The sequence below is a fragment of the Rhinopithecus bieti genome, unplaced genomic scaffold, assembly GCF_001698545.2.
Source record: "Rhinopithecus bieti isolate Rb0 unplaced genomic scaffold, ASM169854v2 scaffold_6945, whole genome shotgun sequence".
Taxonomy (NCBI): domain Eukaryota; kingdom Metazoa; phylum Chordata; class Mammalia; order Primates; family Cercopithecidae; genus Rhinopithecus; species Rhinopithecus bieti.
Genome location: NW_016805531.1, coordinates 3,815,289 through 3,832,476, shown reverse-complemented (window position 1 = coordinate 3,832,476; position 17,188 = coordinate 3,815,289). Strand labels below are relative to the sequence as shown.

At 43.7% G+C, this 17,188-nt stretch overlaps 1 protein-coding gene across 2 annotated transcripts in view; it reads left to right on the top strand.

The window, feature by feature from the left end:
• SQOR (sulfide quinone oxidoreductase) overlaps positions 1–17,188 on the top strand; it is a 61,114-nt gene that overhangs the window by 30,936 nt on the left and 12,990 nt on the right. For both annotated transcript variants that reach the window (XM_017872814.1, XM_017872815.1), the window contains exons 4-7: positions 2,876–2,929; positions 6,877–7,071; positions 9,332–9,541; positions 16,797–16,980. In XM_017872814.1, coding sequence (XP_017728303.1) covers positions 2,876–2,929; positions 6,877–7,071; positions 9,332–9,541; positions 16,797–16,980 — 643 coding nt within the window. The remainder of the gene's footprint in view (positions 1–2,875; positions 2,930–6,876; positions 7,072–9,331; positions 9,542–16,796; positions 16,981–17,188) is intronic.

Genomic DNA, 17,188 nt, shown 5'->3' with positions numbered 1-17,188 from the left:
TCCCCTCCCCTCCCCTCCCCTCCCTTCAGCCTTGCTCTGTTGCCCAGGCCGGAGTGTAGTGGTGAGATCACAGCTCACTGTTACTTGAACTCTTGGGCTCAAACGATCTACCTCAGCCTCCCAAGAAGCTGGGACTTACAGGCACACACTACCATGCTCAGCTAATCTTTTAAAAAAGTACTATGAAATGTCTGTTTAGTAGTTGAGCCTAGACTTTTGCAAAGGATTAATAGCCTATTTACTAAGGCGTTCATATCAGAATTTACCTCTTCTGACCCCTGTGTAATATGAGAATACTTGCAGATATTCAGCTTTCTGGCAAGGTCTACACTGTTGTACATAACTGCTCTAAAGTCTTATCTATAAGCTTTTGCAGTTCCTGAGGGTTTAGGTCATCTAACCTGAAAACTTGAACTCATTTAAAAGGCTTGAGGTTTTCTTCTTGCTCTGTTGCTATGGAGGGTTTATTCTCTCTTAACGATTTTTTTTCTCCATAATCTTAAGCTGGCGTGTTTTTAGTCCTTAGAAATAATGAATATTATACTCTAATAAAACAGAGCATAATCAATATTATGTTGCATTATGCTTGGTGGTGGCCTGCACAAACCAAAAGCTCCTCTGTTGGCAGTGGTCATGTGTTTCACCTGTAGATCATCACTGCCAGACCCCGTGCTAGCTCTCACCTAACGTGCCCGGATTGCTCAACACGGTTTGGCCAGCCACTTAACGGGCCCAGTGCCCTTTCCTGCAGAAGATGGAATTTCAAGACATCATCTTTCTTTCTTTCTTTTTTCTTTTCTTTTTTTTTTTTTTTTTTGAGATAGAGTCTCGCACTGTTGCCCATGCTGGAGTGCAGTGGCGCGATCTTGGCTCACTGTAACCTCCACCTCCCGGATTCAAGCGAACTTCTGCCTCAGCCTCCCGAGTAGCTGAGATTACAGGCGCCCGCCACCATGTCCAGCTAATTTTTTGTACTTTTAGTAGAGATGGGGTTTCACTGTGTTGGTCAGGCTGGTCTCAAACTCCTGACCTCGTGATCCACCCACCTCAGCCTCCCAAAGTGCTGGGATTACAGGCATGAGCCACTGCGCCTGGCCGAGACATCATCTTTCTATGGATAGGGAAAACATACAGATGAAAATGCGTATATTATCTATCCACTTAGGGAAAGTGTGTTTTTCACAAGCAGCTGAAATCATTCATCTATCCATTCACCCAACAAACATTACAGAGTTCCCCACTTTAGTGACTGTGCTAGATTCTAGGAATATAAGGAATAAGACGTAACTTTTATCCTCTAGAAGTGGTCAGTGTGGTGGGGAGAACAAGTGCTAGGAAGCCTCATGCACACTGTGCTGGGGAACTCTTGGGAGGGGCCAGTGGTGAGGGTGATCATGTCATAATAGGAAAGCCTGCTGCGGAGGTGCCCCTGGGGCTGAAGCTCCCGGATGCCATGCGGGACCAATTCTGCATGTTGCTTCCCTTGGCTCCTCAATCAGAGCCAAGCACTCTCAGGTCTTGGAGTCCTCTCTCTCCAACTATGATTCACTCAGGTTGCTTGCTCTGCTCTGCCATTTAGTACAGGATCATGGTAATCACCACCTGTTTCTTCTTTCTGGGCTACTGAGTCTCATTGCAATCATTCTCCGACTCCAGTTTTCTAGGCAAGTTCTTGTACTTTACGGCTACTTTGCTTACACTTTTTGGCCTAAACTTGTCTTCCTCTTTGTCCTAAGCCCAGATTTCCATCATGCTACTTATGGATACAATACCCACATTTGAAGAAGGGACATTTTTCACCCCATACAGGTCATTAAATAAGATCAGGTGAACTATGTCATAGCCTTTCAATGACCTTCAAAAGAGCAATCTCCCAATTATGATATTGGTCCAATCCATATGACAGGTCAGACTTGCTTGGGATTCACATATTACCCCATAGATTTTAGTTTTTTAATATATAATGTATTTATATGTATATTTGAGACACAGTCTCACTCTATCACTGAGGCTAGAGTGCAGCGGTGTGATCTCTGCTCATGCAACCTCCACCTCCCAGGCTCGAGCGATTCTCCCACCTCAACCCCCCTGTAGACTACAGGTGCATGCCACCACACCTGGGTAATTTTTGTATTTTTTGCAGAGACAGGGTTTTGCCATGTTGCCCAGGCTGGTCTCCAACTCCTGAGCTCAAGTGATCCATCTGCCTCGGCCTCCCAAGGTGCTGGGATTACAGGTGTGAGCCACTGTGCCTGGCCTGCCCCATAGATTTTAGACAGTGGATTGTCTTTTAAGATTAGGAAGCCCTTTTCTTTTTTTTTGTATTTTTTTTTTTTTTTTTAGTAGAGACGGGGTTTCACCATGTTAGCCAGGATGGTCTCGATCTCCTGACCTAGTGATCCGCCTGTCTCGGCCTCCCAAAGTGCTGGGATTACAGGCTTGAGCCACCGCGCCCGGCTGGAAGCCCTTTTCTTACCTCCCAATATGAAAAAGTGTTAATACAAGCACTGTACAAATAATTGTGGCCTCTCACTGTGTAAACACATAGCTGTCTCAAGCTTTCTGGATCTAGGCAGCTTACAGAATATTTGTGAAGCAGTGAGGTATGAGGCATAGATGGCAGAGGGCATGAGGGGAGTGGACGTGCATCCCTCCCTGGCTGTCTGCCCACCTCCCCCAGCCCCAGGACATTCAGATTAAAAAATGGGAACCTGAACCCAACCTTGTTCTGCTTTGGTTTTCTCATCTGTTCTATGGGCTAGTAATATTTCCCTGCCTCCCTCAGACCACACGGAACCACATCTGGGGCCTGAGTCAGTCCTTGAGCTGCTGCTTCTTGGGTCCCGGTCTAAAATAATGTCTTTTTGTGTTGCAGATCTCCTACCGATATCTTATTATTGCTCTCGGAATCCAGCTGAACTATGAGAAGGTACTGTGTGAAACTGTTTCTGCGTTATGCTGGCTTATCTATGCCAAGAGCAAATGATGCATTTAGTTGCTTGATTGTATTCATTTTGACAAGAAAGGGGTTCTAAGAAAATCTCTTCTGGTTTTATTTCTTGGCAGTCCTTTTATAGTTTCAAGGAAGACTTCTCTAAGTTTCTGTCAATAATAATATGTTCTAGCTTTAAGCTTTAATTAGAGTTCAGCATGCTCATGCCTTAATGAGAACTCTTGCAAAACAGCAGTTTTCTTTCTACATTTATAAGAAATCTGTCTTTCCATGTGGGACTGAGTTGGCTATATTGAAGATTAAATTCCACTTTGGAAGGAGGGTTTACATTATAAATTTTAAAACAGACTTTAAGGGGTGGAACACCAGCAGGTAGCTCATCAGTTGCTGGAGGGACATCTGGGTTTTGTTGTGTAGATGCTAGGATTTTAGTGTGAAGTAACTGCTGCAATGGAAATGCCACCCAGAAGCTCCTCAGAGCTCCCTTTTCAGTGAGCTGGGGGGCCAGATGCTGTCTGAAAGTTGTGAGATTCAAGCTTGTTTTTCTAAAACATAGCAGAGTAAATCGATAAATACTATCATTTCCAGAAGCTTGTTGGGGACTACGAGTAAGTAGTTGGAGTACAGGAAACATCTGTGCTAACTGGGTAACAAGCTTCAGGAATGTGACCTGGGCAAGGGCTTCATCAGAGTTGGCCCAGTAAGCATCTTTGAAGTGTGCTTCTATGTAAAGAAACCTGAATTGTGACATGTCCAGAGGAAGGGTAGTGAAAATGTCTTGGGATGTGTTGTGGGAAAGTTCAGAGAAGCTACAAGTTGTTGTGTATGTTGTAAGATGGCTTTGAGTCATGGTGCAATGGGCCATGAGTCTGTTAGAATGACAGGCAAGCTATGAAGTAGACGATATGGAGAAAGGTGCCTATTACAACTACTTTCAAGAGGGGCATACCTTCCAAAAAAAGCCCCCACAGTGTTGACCTAGCAAAGGCAATGCATCTCCATGGTACTGTCTTTCCAAAGTCCCAGTGTCATGTGAGAAGGACTGCAGAGGCCAGTGCTCAGAGTTCATAGCAGCCTCTTGTAGCAAACCAAGTCACAGAGATATTTAAAAGTAGCTATTATTATGGAATCTCTATTACATACCAGGAACCATGCTAGGAATCAAACGTTGTTTCTTTTTTATTTTGAGATAGAGTTTTGTCACCCAGGCTGGAGTGCAGTGGCATGATCTCAGCTCACTTGCAACTTCTATTTCCCAGGTTAAAGCAATTCTCCTGCCTCAGCCTCCAGAGTAGCTGGGATTACAGGTGCCCACCACCACGCCTGGCTAAATTTTGTATTTTTTTTTTTTTTTGGTAGAGACGGGGTTTCACTGTGTTGGTCAGGCTGGTCTCAAACTCCTGGCTTCAAGTGATCCACCTGCCTCAGCCTCTCAAAGTGCTGGAATTATAGGCATGAGCCACTGCACCCAGCCGGGAATTAAAAATTGATTCTTTACAACTACTTGTGAGGGAGGCATTTTTATCTTCACTTAATAGATAGGAAACTGAGGCTAAGGGAATGTAGTAACTTAACTGTGGTCACTGTGCTACTTGGGACTCTTTGATGGCAAATTCAAGGAAACTACTCAGGTTGGTGTAAATAAAAACTGGAGATCATTGATGAAAATACTGAGATGTTTCTGGAACGCTAGGGCAGGAATGTAAGTGGGCCTCGGGCAGGACTGGATCTCCACTGTGAGTTCTGTTGGACTCAGGCAGTCTGTCTTTGTCCATCTCTCTCGGCCTCTTTCTCAGACCAGCTTCACAGGGTCTCTGCAGCAGGCCATCTTGCCTGCTGGTCTACTCTGTGATAGGATAGTCCACAGCTCCCTAGTGCATAGCCTGTTGCTGGAAGCCAAAGGAGAAGTCACATCTCATCTCTCCCTAATTCTCCCTTTTCCTCTCTCCCCTGCTCTCTAGCTCTCTCTGCTTCAGAATTCCCAGGGAAGCAACTCTGACTGGATGAGGGGTCAAAACCACCCTTTTTGACACAGGTTTTCCTAAAAGGAGCTTGGTTACCACTTTACGGCACCTTTTCCATCAACGACACTTTCTTAAAACTAGGGAAAAATAATGAAGGTGATAAGACATCAACTGCTTGTTTATCTCTTGGATAATGAGATTTGCTTTGGGAACTAGAAGGTATGGCGGTCCTGTGGGAAGACCCCCAGGCAGGTGGGCAGAGGCCTTGGTGTCTGGTTCTTTAAGATTCTGGGCAGGGCTCCATCCATTCTATGTGCTAATAATACTCCCCTACCTCCCTCAGAGGTACATAGTGACTATCCAGTGTTGGCATTGATTGAAACTGTGAAAACATTAACATACAAGGTGATTTTATAAGAGTTATTATTATTGAGACTGTCAATGTCACTACTATCTAACTGTAACGGGGTGAACAGTAACAAAGAAATAGTTGCTTTTAACATTGAGTGTGGATAAGTAATGAACCCAGGCCACTGAGGAGATGAGAAGACTTTGTTTCCTTGAGACCTCAGGGATGGATGTCTGGAGTGATTTTGGAGGTGTCCCAGAGAATGGCCTGGGGAGGCTCTGAAGGACCGCCTCATCTTGATGACTGTTTCTTTTTTTCTTTTTTCTTTTTTTTGAGATGGAGTCTCGCTCTGTCGCCCAGGCTGGAGTGCAGTGGCACCATCTTGGCTCACTGCAAGCTCCGCCTCCCGGGTTCACGCCATTCTCCTGCCTCACCCTCCCAAGTAGCTGGGACTACAGGTGCCCGCCACTACGTCCGGCTAATTTTTTGTATTTTTAGTAGAGATGGGGTTTCACCATGTCAGCCAGGATTGTCTCAATCTCCTGACTTCGTGATCCGCCCGCCTCTGCCTCCCAAAGTCCTGGGATTACAGGTGTGAGCCACAGCGCCTGGCTGGATGACTGTTTCTTGATGATTGAAGTTGAACCTGTTCTTGTTAAGAACTGGGACTTAAGTCTCTAACTCAGTCTGTGACATCTTCACTGCACTCTATGAGCCTTCTAACATTTATAATAGGTATCCAGTTGATCTTATTGGCAATAATCAGCCAGCATTTACAGGATATTTGCCAGGTGCATGTGTCCTTTACATGCATGGCCTCGTTTGCTTCTGCCCACAACTCTGTGAAGCAGATACCTTATCCCCATTTCACAGATGGTGAACGTTAAGATTCTCAAACCTGAGTGTGCATCTGAATCACCTGGAGGGCCTGTGAAAACACAGATTGCTGGGCCTGCTCCCAGAGTTTCTGATTCAGTAGGTCTAGGGTGGGGCCTGATAATCTGCATTTCTAGCAAGTTCCCAGGTGGTGCGTGTGCTGCTGGTCTGAGCACCACACTCGGAGACCTACTGGCTTAGAAGTATTACGTAATTTATGCAGGGTCACAATGCTGGTAAGTGGAAGAGCCAGGACTCAAACTGGCATGTGGGATCCTAAAGTCCATGTTTTTAGGTACCTGGCTTTATGCCTTTACCTAGAGTTTGGTCTGGTACAACCTGATAAAGGGTGATTTAAATTCTTGATGATATAAATGGCACTTGGTCCTGCCAATTGTTCTTTCCAGTAAGTCAACTGGTTCTCCGAAAAGGAAGGCTGGCTGGCGTCTTGTCCTCACTCTGATGGTGGGAAAAGTGGTATTCAAATTATGTTCTCAAGGCCAGGGAGTTGGAGGGTTCCTCTGAGCTGGGCCCACTCTGCAGTTTGACAGGTGACTGCAGGTGCCACAGCTCTGGTCTTGGAACCCTCACCCACCTGCCTGCTCTAGGCCTGTGGGTATTGGTGGGTAATCATAGTACTGAAATATTTGAAAGGCTGTAGAAATGGCAAAGAACAAGGACTCTAAGGACATTTGCACTTTTGTTTAAAATGATTTTTGTGTACTTTGTTGCAGATTAAAGGCCTACCTGAAGGTTTTGCTCATCCCAAAATAGGGTCGAATTATTCAGTTAAGACTGTAGAGAAGACATGGAAAGCTCTGCAGGACTTCAAGGAGGGCAATGCCATCTTCACCTTCCCAAATACTCCAGTGAAGTGTGCTGGAGCCCCTCAGAAGATCATGTATTTATCAGAAGCCTACTTCAGGAAGGTATGCTTCCTTTCCGGGGACAGAGATGAGCAGGGAAGACAGTGCTGATTCACTGATTGCAGGAATTCCATTTTATCTCTATCGTAATCCCTTTTTTATCTCTAAATTTTTGTTACATATGTACAAAATTAGATAACTGGAAGTTTATAAAATAGAAAAGAGGAGAAAATCACTCATGATCCAATTGCTTTAATAAAGCTGCAGTTTTCAATTTGACATGGCTTTCTAGCTTTTTTTCTGTATACTTAAATATGGTTACAGTCATAGTGTACATGAAAAATTTAGATATATTAGGTAATATTAAATAGTCTTTGTTACATACTTTTTAAATATGTGTGTAAAAGTCTACTGGATGCTGGGTGTGGTGGCTCACACTTGTAATCCCAGCACTTTGGGATGCCGAGGTGGGTGGATCACCTGAGGTTGGGAGTTCAAGACCAGCCTGACCAACACGGAGAAATCCCATCTCTACTAAAAATACAAAAAAATTAGCTGGGTGTGGTGGTACATGCCTGTAATTCCAGCTACTTGGGAGGCTGAGGCAGGAGAATTGCTTGAACCTGGGAGGTGGAGGTTGTGGTGAGCCCAGATCAGGCCATCGCACTCCAGCCTGGGCAACAAGAGCGAAACTCCATCTTAAAAAAAAAAGTCTACTGGAGAGATTGTTTAAATATTTCCACATAGTTAGACAATGAGTTGCAGATTGTTCATTTTTATCCATAATGCTATCAACTACTTCCACTCAAGTTTAAGCTCATGAGTATTTTCTGTCCTTTGGGTATACATTTAAAAAAATATGATAGGCAAAATGCCAATTTTGAAAGCAAAAAAATGTTCTCGTGTAACTTTAAACCTTCATGGAAAGAGATATTTGGGCAGGAGGAGACTTTCTCAGCATTCTCCAAATGCTCTCTGTGTAAGAGCAGGTGTCTGCAGCTCCAGTACACCTGGCTTAAGCTTGGGAGGGAAGCTGTTCTTGCCCTCCCTGCTCTTGCCTGGGGTGTGACATTTAGTTTATCAAAGTGTGGTTTGGCTTGAGACCGTGGCAGGGTTCCAAGCAGCCCATAGTCATGTACGGGAACAGACAGGAAGAAGGGTGGGGAAGAACGGGCTGGGGAGTGGTTGAATGTGTGCGTGGAGACTGGGACTGGGCAAGACCATCCCCTGAATTCTTTAAACTGCAACAGCCCTGTGAGGTAGGGAATTAAAGACAGTTCCAGTATCATTTCTGACTCCAAGAAAGTTCATCCTGGGTCCTAAGGGGTTGGCATAACCTTTTGAGGCACTTACTCACCTAACTTTTTCAAATGGTGAGATCCGGGTAAGCAAGTCCTGAAAGGAGCCGAGCAAAGGAAAGAATAAGAAACTAGCTGTTTCTTCTGTCCTGGAAACTTCCTTTGTGTAATTCTTTTCTCCCAAGTCTTGGATGACCTAAGAGGAAAGTTCTCTTTCGAGTACCATAAGATCTTCGGCGTTTGGGAGAATATTGGCCTCTCTGAACAATATCAAGAAGGTAGGAAATCAGGGTTTTGTTGTTGCTTTTTAGTTTAGTTTTTTTTTTTTTTTTTTGAGACAGAGTTTTGCTCTGTCACCCAGGCTGGAGTGCAATAGTGCGATCTCAGCTCACTGCAAACTCTGCTTCCTGGGTTCAAGCGATTCTCTTGCCTCAGCCTCCTGAGTAGCTGAGATTACAGGCACCTGCCACCTCGCCCGGCTGATTTTTGTATTTTTAGTAGAGACAGGCTGATCTTGAACCATGTTGGCCAGTCTGGTCTGGAACTCCTGACCTCAGGTGATCTGCCCACCTCGGCCCCCCAAAATGCTAGGATTACAGGTATGAGGTACTGCGCCTGGCTGGAACTCAGTTTTGCTCACTGCTGTTCCCTTAGCACCTAGGACAGTATCTGGCCAACTCTAGAACTTTGTTAAATATTTATTGAGTGAATGAATACATGAACATATGAGGAAACATTCCATTCTGCTCTATTCTATCTTGACCTGGACCTAACCTTCACCTCTGGCCTTCAGCTGAACAGTGCCCACGTCAGCCCCCAACTCAAGTGTATACTTAGTTGTATGTCATAGGCAGAACGTAAGGAGGAGGCAGTGGATTGGTCTACCCGTTGCCCTGCCAGGACATAATGGTGGCAAAAACTAGCAAAGTCTCTGCTGAGGGTTTTAATTCTTGTCTAGATTTTTTAAAAAAAGAAGGCAGCTGGAGTCATGCTTTGGTGTTAATGGTTTTCTTTTTTTCCCTCAGACAGGGAAGCGATCCAAGGCCAATATCATTTTCAATACTTCTCTTGGAGCCATTTTTGGGGTTAAGAAGTATGCAGATGCCCTGCAGGAGATCATCCGGGAGCGGAACCTCACTGTTAACTACAAGCAAAACCTCATTGAAGTCCGAGCCGATAAACAAGAGGCTGTATTTGAGAACCTGGACAAACCTGGAGAGACCCAAGTGATTTCAGTGAGTAGTGAGGCTAACCTGTCAGTCTGAAGCGTTGTCTCCTGAAACATGCCCTAGACACATAGGGGCTCGCACCACTGTGTCTGCCATCATTGTGTGCTGGGGAAGACCGGGTGGAATGAGCATCTTAGGGAAGTGATAGGGCAAGAAAGTAGGCCAAAATGGGTGTGGAAGAGAAAGATGTAAGAGGCTGTGTCAGTGGGAGGTGAGAAGGTGTTTTTAACTGATGCCAGGGGAATTTTTGTCCTATTCCTTTGACTCAACTTTTCCTGGCATCAAGTGACTTGAAGTAGCCAAAAATATTCCACAACTTCGGTTACTGCTTAGAGGTAAGGGAGGGCTTCCTCGCATGCAAGATCTGGTGATTGTCTCAGTTGGCGGCGTGTGAGAAACAGTCCTGCTTGTGAGCAGGAAGTAACCCTGTGGGTAGTTCAAGAAAACAGGGATTCGTTGGGCATGGTGGCTTACACCCGTAATCCCAGCACTTTGGAAGGCCAAGGCAGGTGGATCACTTGAAGTCAGGAGTTCGAGACCAGGCTGGCCAACATGGTGAAACCCTGTTTCTACTAAAAATACGAAAATTAACTGGGCTTGATGGTGGGTGCCTGTAGTCCCAGCTACTGGGGAGGTTGAGGCAGGAGAATTGCTTGAAGCCAGGAAGTGGAGGTTGCAGTGAGCCGAGATCATGCTATTGCACTCCAGCCTGGGCAACAGAGTGAGACTCCATTTCAAAAAACAAAAAAAAAAAAAAGAAAAAAGAACAACAGGGATGTTTTCACCTGTGGAAGAGGCTATCTTTAAAATATTTCCCCTTGAAGGATCTGGCCAGAGCTACCATGCTTCTTGGAAAGATTTGGCCTTTGTTGCATGGGGTTGGTCTTGGTGTCTGAGTTTCTTCTTCTGTGAAGTGGGAATAGTACTTTCTAGAGGTGTTATGAGGTTAAGAACAAGATGTAAAAGCATCTGGAGAAGATGCATGGAAGAATATTTGTTTACATCATTTTGGCAAAAGCTGTTGGCAATGAGAAAATGTTACAGAGTCACATTTTATTCATTCAGAATTTTCAAGAAATCAAGGGTTCCATAAAAGGAATTTTGAAGTGAGCCAAAGACTAGACTTCTTCGAAACTTCAAAACTTCAAATTTTAAGCTTTTTAGCTCCGCTCTTCCTAAAATTTATTGATACATCTTTCCGTTTTAAAATAGTATACTAAATATCACTTGAAATGTTACTGATGATTCAGGGTCATAATTTTAAAAACTTTTGTTTGGAAATAATCTCAGGCCAGGCACTGTGGCTCTTGCTTATAATTCTAGCACTTTGGGAGGCTGAGGCAGGCGGATCACTTGTGGTCAGGGGTTCGAGACCAGCCTGGCCAACATGGTGAAGCCCCATCTCTACTAAAAATACAAAAATTAGCTGGGTGTAGTGGCACGTCCCTGTAATCCCAGCTACCCGGGAGGCTGAGGCAGGAGAATCGCTGGAACCCAGGAGGTGGAGGCTGCAGTGAGCTGAGATTGTGCCACCACACTCCAGCCTGGGCGACAGAGTGAGACTCCATCTCAAAAAAAAAAAAAAAAAGAAAGAATCTCACTTAGAGAAGTTGCAAAATAAAAATAGTACAAAGAAAATTGTATGTAGCTTTTACCTAGATTCACTTATAGAATTTTACCCCATTTGCTTTAGCTTTATCATTTGATTTCCTTCCTTTCTTTTCCTTTCCTTTCCTTTCCTTTCTTTCTTTCCTTCTCTTTCTTTCTTTCTTTCTTTCTTTCTTTCTTTCTTTCTTTCTTTCTTTCTTTCTTTCTTTTTCTTTCTTTCATCTTTGTCTATCTATCTATATCTTTCTGTCATCCATCCATCCATCCATCCATCCATCCATCCATCCATCCATCCATATCTAGTTTTTCCAAAGGAAATTTACATATATCATGCATCAGGTGTCTTTAGCCCCAAATACTTTAATGTTAATTTTCTAAAATAGGAGTGTTCTCTTACATAACCACAGTACAATTATCAACTCAGTAAATTTAGCACAGATACAAGTTTTTTAACTTACTATTTGTATTCCAGTTTAGTTGAGTGGCCCAACTGTGTTTATAGCATTTTTTCCTCCAGTGCAGGACTCAGGCTACAGTCAGGTACTGCATTCAATTGTGAGGTCTATTTAGTCTCCTTTAATCTGGAACATTTCTATAGCTTTTCTTTGTCTTCTATGATGTTGATATTTTGAAATAATACAGCCCTCTTGCCACCGCTTTTCTTTCAGTAGAATGTTCCTCATTTTGGGTTTGTTTATGTTTTCTTGTGATTAGTTTCAGGCTCTGCTATTTATTTATTTTTGAGACAAAGTCTTGCTGTGTTACCCAGGCTGGAGTGCAGTGGCACAATCTCAGCTCACTGCAGCCTCTGCTTCCCAGGTTCAAGTGATTCTCCTTCCTCAGCCTCATGAGTAGCTGGGACTACAGGTGCGCACCACCATGCCTGGCTAATTTTTTAATTTTTATTTTTAGTAGTGACGGGGTTTCACCATGTTGGCCAGGCTGGTCTCAAACTCCTGACCGCAAGCCATCCGCCTGCTTGGCCTCCTGATGCTGGGATTATAGGCATGAGCCATCGCGCCCGGTCTCAGGCTCTGTTTTTTAGACTGGAACATTGCGAAAGCATTGTGCCCTTCTAAGGTATCACATTTGCAAGCATATAATGTTCATCTGCCCTTCATTGGTGATGTTAATTTTGATCAGCAGACAAGATGTGGTCCAGTTTTTCCATTGAATAATTGCAATTTGTTTTCTCCCTTGCTACTAATAAGAAGTCTGTGGGAAGACACTTTAAAACCATGGAAATAGTCTACTCATTCAAGTCTCCCCACTAGAGTTAGCATCCATTGGTGATCCTTGCCTAATCAAATCTTTACTATGGGTGGTTGCAAAATGATGATTTTCTAACTGTAACATTTCCTGCACATTTACCAGCAAGCTCTTGGCATTCTTTCAGCAAGAGTCTTTGCTTCTCTCTTAGTTAATTCACTAGTAGCATGAACTCATGAGTTCCTATGTTTTTTCCAATGGTGTATCATTCATTATTGTTTTTAATTATTTTGGTGCTCAGATTGTTCTGGATTTGGTCAGTAGGTGCCCCTTCTAGCTGGCTCTTGTGCCCCATCATGTGTTTGGGCACTTCATTTACTTTCTGGCGTCACAGATTGTCCCAGGCTCATCTAGCATCTCTCTGCAGCAGCTCAGGGTCATCGTTTTGAATAGCTCCTGTGTAATTATGAACAAAGAGGCTACCGGAATGTTTGGAGCTAGTTATCACTTTATGAAAGGGTCTCAAATTACTGCTCTTTGTTTTTATGTGTGTCCTTTGTGTAGTTTTCCTTTTTCCTGGCTGTCAGGCAGTTGTAAGTGACTTTGGACGGTCCCACCAGCTTTAGCTGTTTTAAATTGCTGCTCCTCAAATGGGCTCCCTCAAATGGGCTCTGAGCGAGAGCCTGAAGCATGTTTTTCTGAGCAAAGTGTGTGAACTTGAGTGCATGAACTGAACTTTGTCAGTACTTTGGTTCTCAGCTGTCCTCTGGATAGCTGCGGTTATAGGTAGGGGTGTGGATACATGAATGGTTATTCTTCTTCTAAAGAGTTTGTAATGAAAGAAGATATTTGTGTCCCTTTTGAATTATAGGATTTCAGGTCAGATAGTTAGTTCCACTCTTAAAATCTGAATTTCAAAAAATCTACCAGAAGGATTTAAAGCTGTGGCTCTTAACCCTGGCTACACATTAGGGAGCTTTTAAAATGTGCTGATGCCTGGTCTCCCTACCAGAGGTTTTAGTTAATTGGTTTGGGGTACAGATTGAGGATGGGGAGTTTCAAAAATTCCCCTAATGACTCTCGTGTTCAACCAGGATTGAGAACAACTGATGTAAAGAATTGTGCCGGGTGTGGTGGCTCACGTCTGTAATCCCAGCACTTTGGGAGGCCCAGGCGGGTGGATCACGAGGTCAGGAGTTTTAAGACCAGTCTGGCCAAGATGGTGAAATGCTGTCTCTGCTGAAAATACAAAAATTAGCCAGATGTGGTGGCAGGAGCCTGTAATCCCAGCTACTAGGGAGGCTGAGGCAGAGAATTGCTTGAACCCGGGAGGCGGAGGTTGCAGTGAGCTGAGATTGTGCAACCGCACTCCAGCCTGGGCGACAGATGGAAGTTCAGACTCAAAAAAAAAAAAAAAAAAAAAAAAAAAAATGTAACCCGAAGTTTATAATTTTGAATCTTTATTAGAGAACTTGTGAATTGATCCCAGTCCCCTAAGTTTAAAAAAATCTAAACTTGTTTTACACCACAGAGTCCAAGAACTAGAAGAGACTTTGGAGACTGTCTAGTCTAGTACATTTCTTTATGGATAAGCAAATTAAAGACCAAAGAGGTGAAGTGACTTGTCCAAGTAATAGCATTCTGTTTCTATTTTTCTTTGTAAATGAACCTGTTCCTTCGAGATTGTAGGAATGTGATCCACAGATTTTACATGTCAGAATCACTAGCAGATTTTGTTAAAGTACAGATCCTGTGCTTTACCCAGATCTACTAGATTGGGATCTTGGCATGGTACAGCCTGGGAACCTGGGACTTTTCCACAAGTCTCCCAAATGCTGCTAATAAACATTAAAGTTTGAAAACCACCACACTGAATGGACTATGTATGTTAATAAAGGAGAACCAAGTTATTTATCCTATATAGTTACAGAAATAAATGATGGATAATGAACAAGTTACAACTAAGTGCCAATGTTTGTCTTCCTTCCTTCCTTCCTTCTTTTTCTTTTTCTCTCTTTTATGAGACAGAGTCTCACTCTGTCACCCAGGTTGGAGTGCAGTGGACAACCATGGCTCATGGCTCACTGCAGCCTCTACTTCCCAGGCTCAGGCAATCCTCCTACCTCAGCCTCCTGAGTAGCTGGGTCTGTAGGCATGCACCACCATGCCCGGGTAATTTTTGTATTTTTTGTAAAGACTGGGTTTTACTATGTTGCCCAGGCTGGTCTCAAACTCCTGGGCTCAAGTGATCTGCCTGCCTTGGCCTCCCAAAGTGTTGGAATTATAGGTGTGAGTCACCACACCCGACCCAGTGTTAATTTCTTTTTCTTTCTTTTTTTTCTTTTGGAGGCAGGATCTTGCTCTGTCTTCCAGGCTGGAGTGTAGTGGTGTGATCTTGGCTCACTACAATCCCCACCTCTCGGCCTCAAGCAAGCCATCCTCCTACCTCAACCTCCTGAGGAGCTGGGACAACAGGCATGTACTACCACGCCCAGCTAACTTTTTGTATTTTTGGTAGAGAGGGGTTTCACTACATTACCCAGGCTGGTCTCGAACTCCTGAGCTCAAGCCATCTGCCCACCTTGGCCTCCAAAGTGTTGGGATTACAGGCATGAGCCACTGCACCTGGCCATTAATTTCTAATAAATCCATAAAGTAGACCCTAGTATTTCTTCTTTTGTAGGATGTTAGGTAAAACTCCATACCTTTATGACGATTATGTGAAAGTATTTAGCTTTTCTTTTAGAAAAGAGGTGTGGAATTTATGTGTACTTGTGAAATTCAAACACATTGACTCCATCAAGATGACTCTAGTAAGGTTTAGACCTCAGTTCAAAAACGTAGTTCTAGGTCAGCTATGGTAGCTTGCATCTGTAATCCCAGCACTTTGAGAGGCTGAGACAGGTGGGTTGCTTGAGCCCAGGAGTTCGACACCAGCCTGGCAACATAGCAAGACTGAGTCTCTACTAAAACAACAACAACAACAACAACAACAACAACAACAACAACAACACCACTAGCTGGGTGTGGTGGTGCATGCCTGTAGTCCCAGGTATTTAGGAGGCTGAGGCAGGAGGATTGCTTGAGCCCAGAATTTAGAGGTTATAGTGTGCTATGATCAAGCCACTCCCCTCCAGTCTGGCAACAGAATGAAACACTGTCTCAAAAGTAGTTCTAGTTGACTGCAGAAATGCAGACAGGGCATTAATCATTTGGTGGATGATAGTTGTTGACATTTCATCCATTATCCTGCAAACATGCATTCAGTTTTAATGTTCATTAACAGACCTGGCCTCAGGGACCCATGTCCCCAAGAGCCACCCTCCAGCCAAGATTATCCTGCAGACGAGCAGCAGCCATTTGCAGTGCTCCTTCCCTGAGGTTAATTAAGCTTCTATTTGTCTGAGAGTTGTAATAAGTACAAGTCATCTTCCTAATTCCCATTGCCATCAGTGACTGCTGAGCCTTTCTGAGGGCATGGGACCATTGGATTTCTTATGGAAATGGAGGGCTATTTACTATCTCACAAGGTTGGAATTGTCTTGAAACGCTTACGTTTTTACCCTAATGACATGTCGTGAACATCTCAGTCAGTGTGTCCTTAACCGGACCCACTAGCAAATTGATGAAGTTGCTGGATGGAGTTTGTTAAAAATAAATAAAAAGCATAATAAGAACCAACTACAAAATGTGAAAGAATATTACATAAACAAAAAAAAAATTAAATGAACCCTCAAAAGTGATTAGGATGGGTCAGTGCACCACTACCAAGGGTAACTTTGATAACAGTGTTTTGGAAAAAAATTCACCTCTGCCTTCTGCACTGAAAAGTAAATCCAGTACTGAATCAGACCCCTGGCTCCTTTTCCAAAGAGCTAGCTAATATTTTTACCACCTCTTTTCATCTTAAATTGGTGTTCTGACAGTTTCCTTTATGTGTTTTGAAGTTGACACATATTTGGGAATGATGCTTTCTTACCAGCTCCTAACACGTCCTTTACAAGTTTAAGGGATACTGAGCATCACCTTACAGAATAACACTGAGGTGCTAAAGTTTACAAGTTGACAGCTGAGGGTCAGGGAGACTGCAACTGAAATATACCACCCCTTTATTTTAGTATTAATAAAAACATCAGTGGAGTCTTTCAGAATTATTAGTAAGCTTCACTCCAATATCTCATGTACCCCTATGTGTGTGGCCACAGGGATCTCTTGGTCTCTATGGGGAGATCATGTCAACTGAGAGAATGGTTATTTAGCTTATCACCATCCCCCAGGAGAACACATAAGGTCTTGGAGAGGGTGCGGACTGATACAAGTGCTGATTGTATAATGCTCCATGCAGCCATAGTGCAGTGTATGGAGTAAGGAAGTTCAGGGGAGAGCTTGTGGAGCTGTGGAAATATTGAATAAATGAAAATGTGGATTCTCTCCTTGTGTGTAGTATGAAATGCTTCATGTCACACCACCAATGGGCCCACCAGATGTCCTCAAGACCAGTCCTGTGGCTGATGCTGCTGGTTGGGTGGATGTGGATAAAGAAACTCTGCAACACAAGAGGTACCCAAATGTGTTTGGGATTGGGGACTGCACCAACCTTCCTACGTCAAAGACCGCTGCTGCAATAGGTAAAATAACCAGCTCTATTTCTCTCTTTCTCAAAAAGATGTCACCTCGAGGCACTTACTGTAACAAAAACAAAAGCTTGGCATCTGCCTGTAATCCCAGCACTTTGAGAGGCTCAGGCAGGCAGGTCGTTTGAGGCCAGGAGTTTGAGACCAGCCTGGCCAACATGGTGAAACCCCATCTCTACTAAAAATACAAAAATTGGGGGGC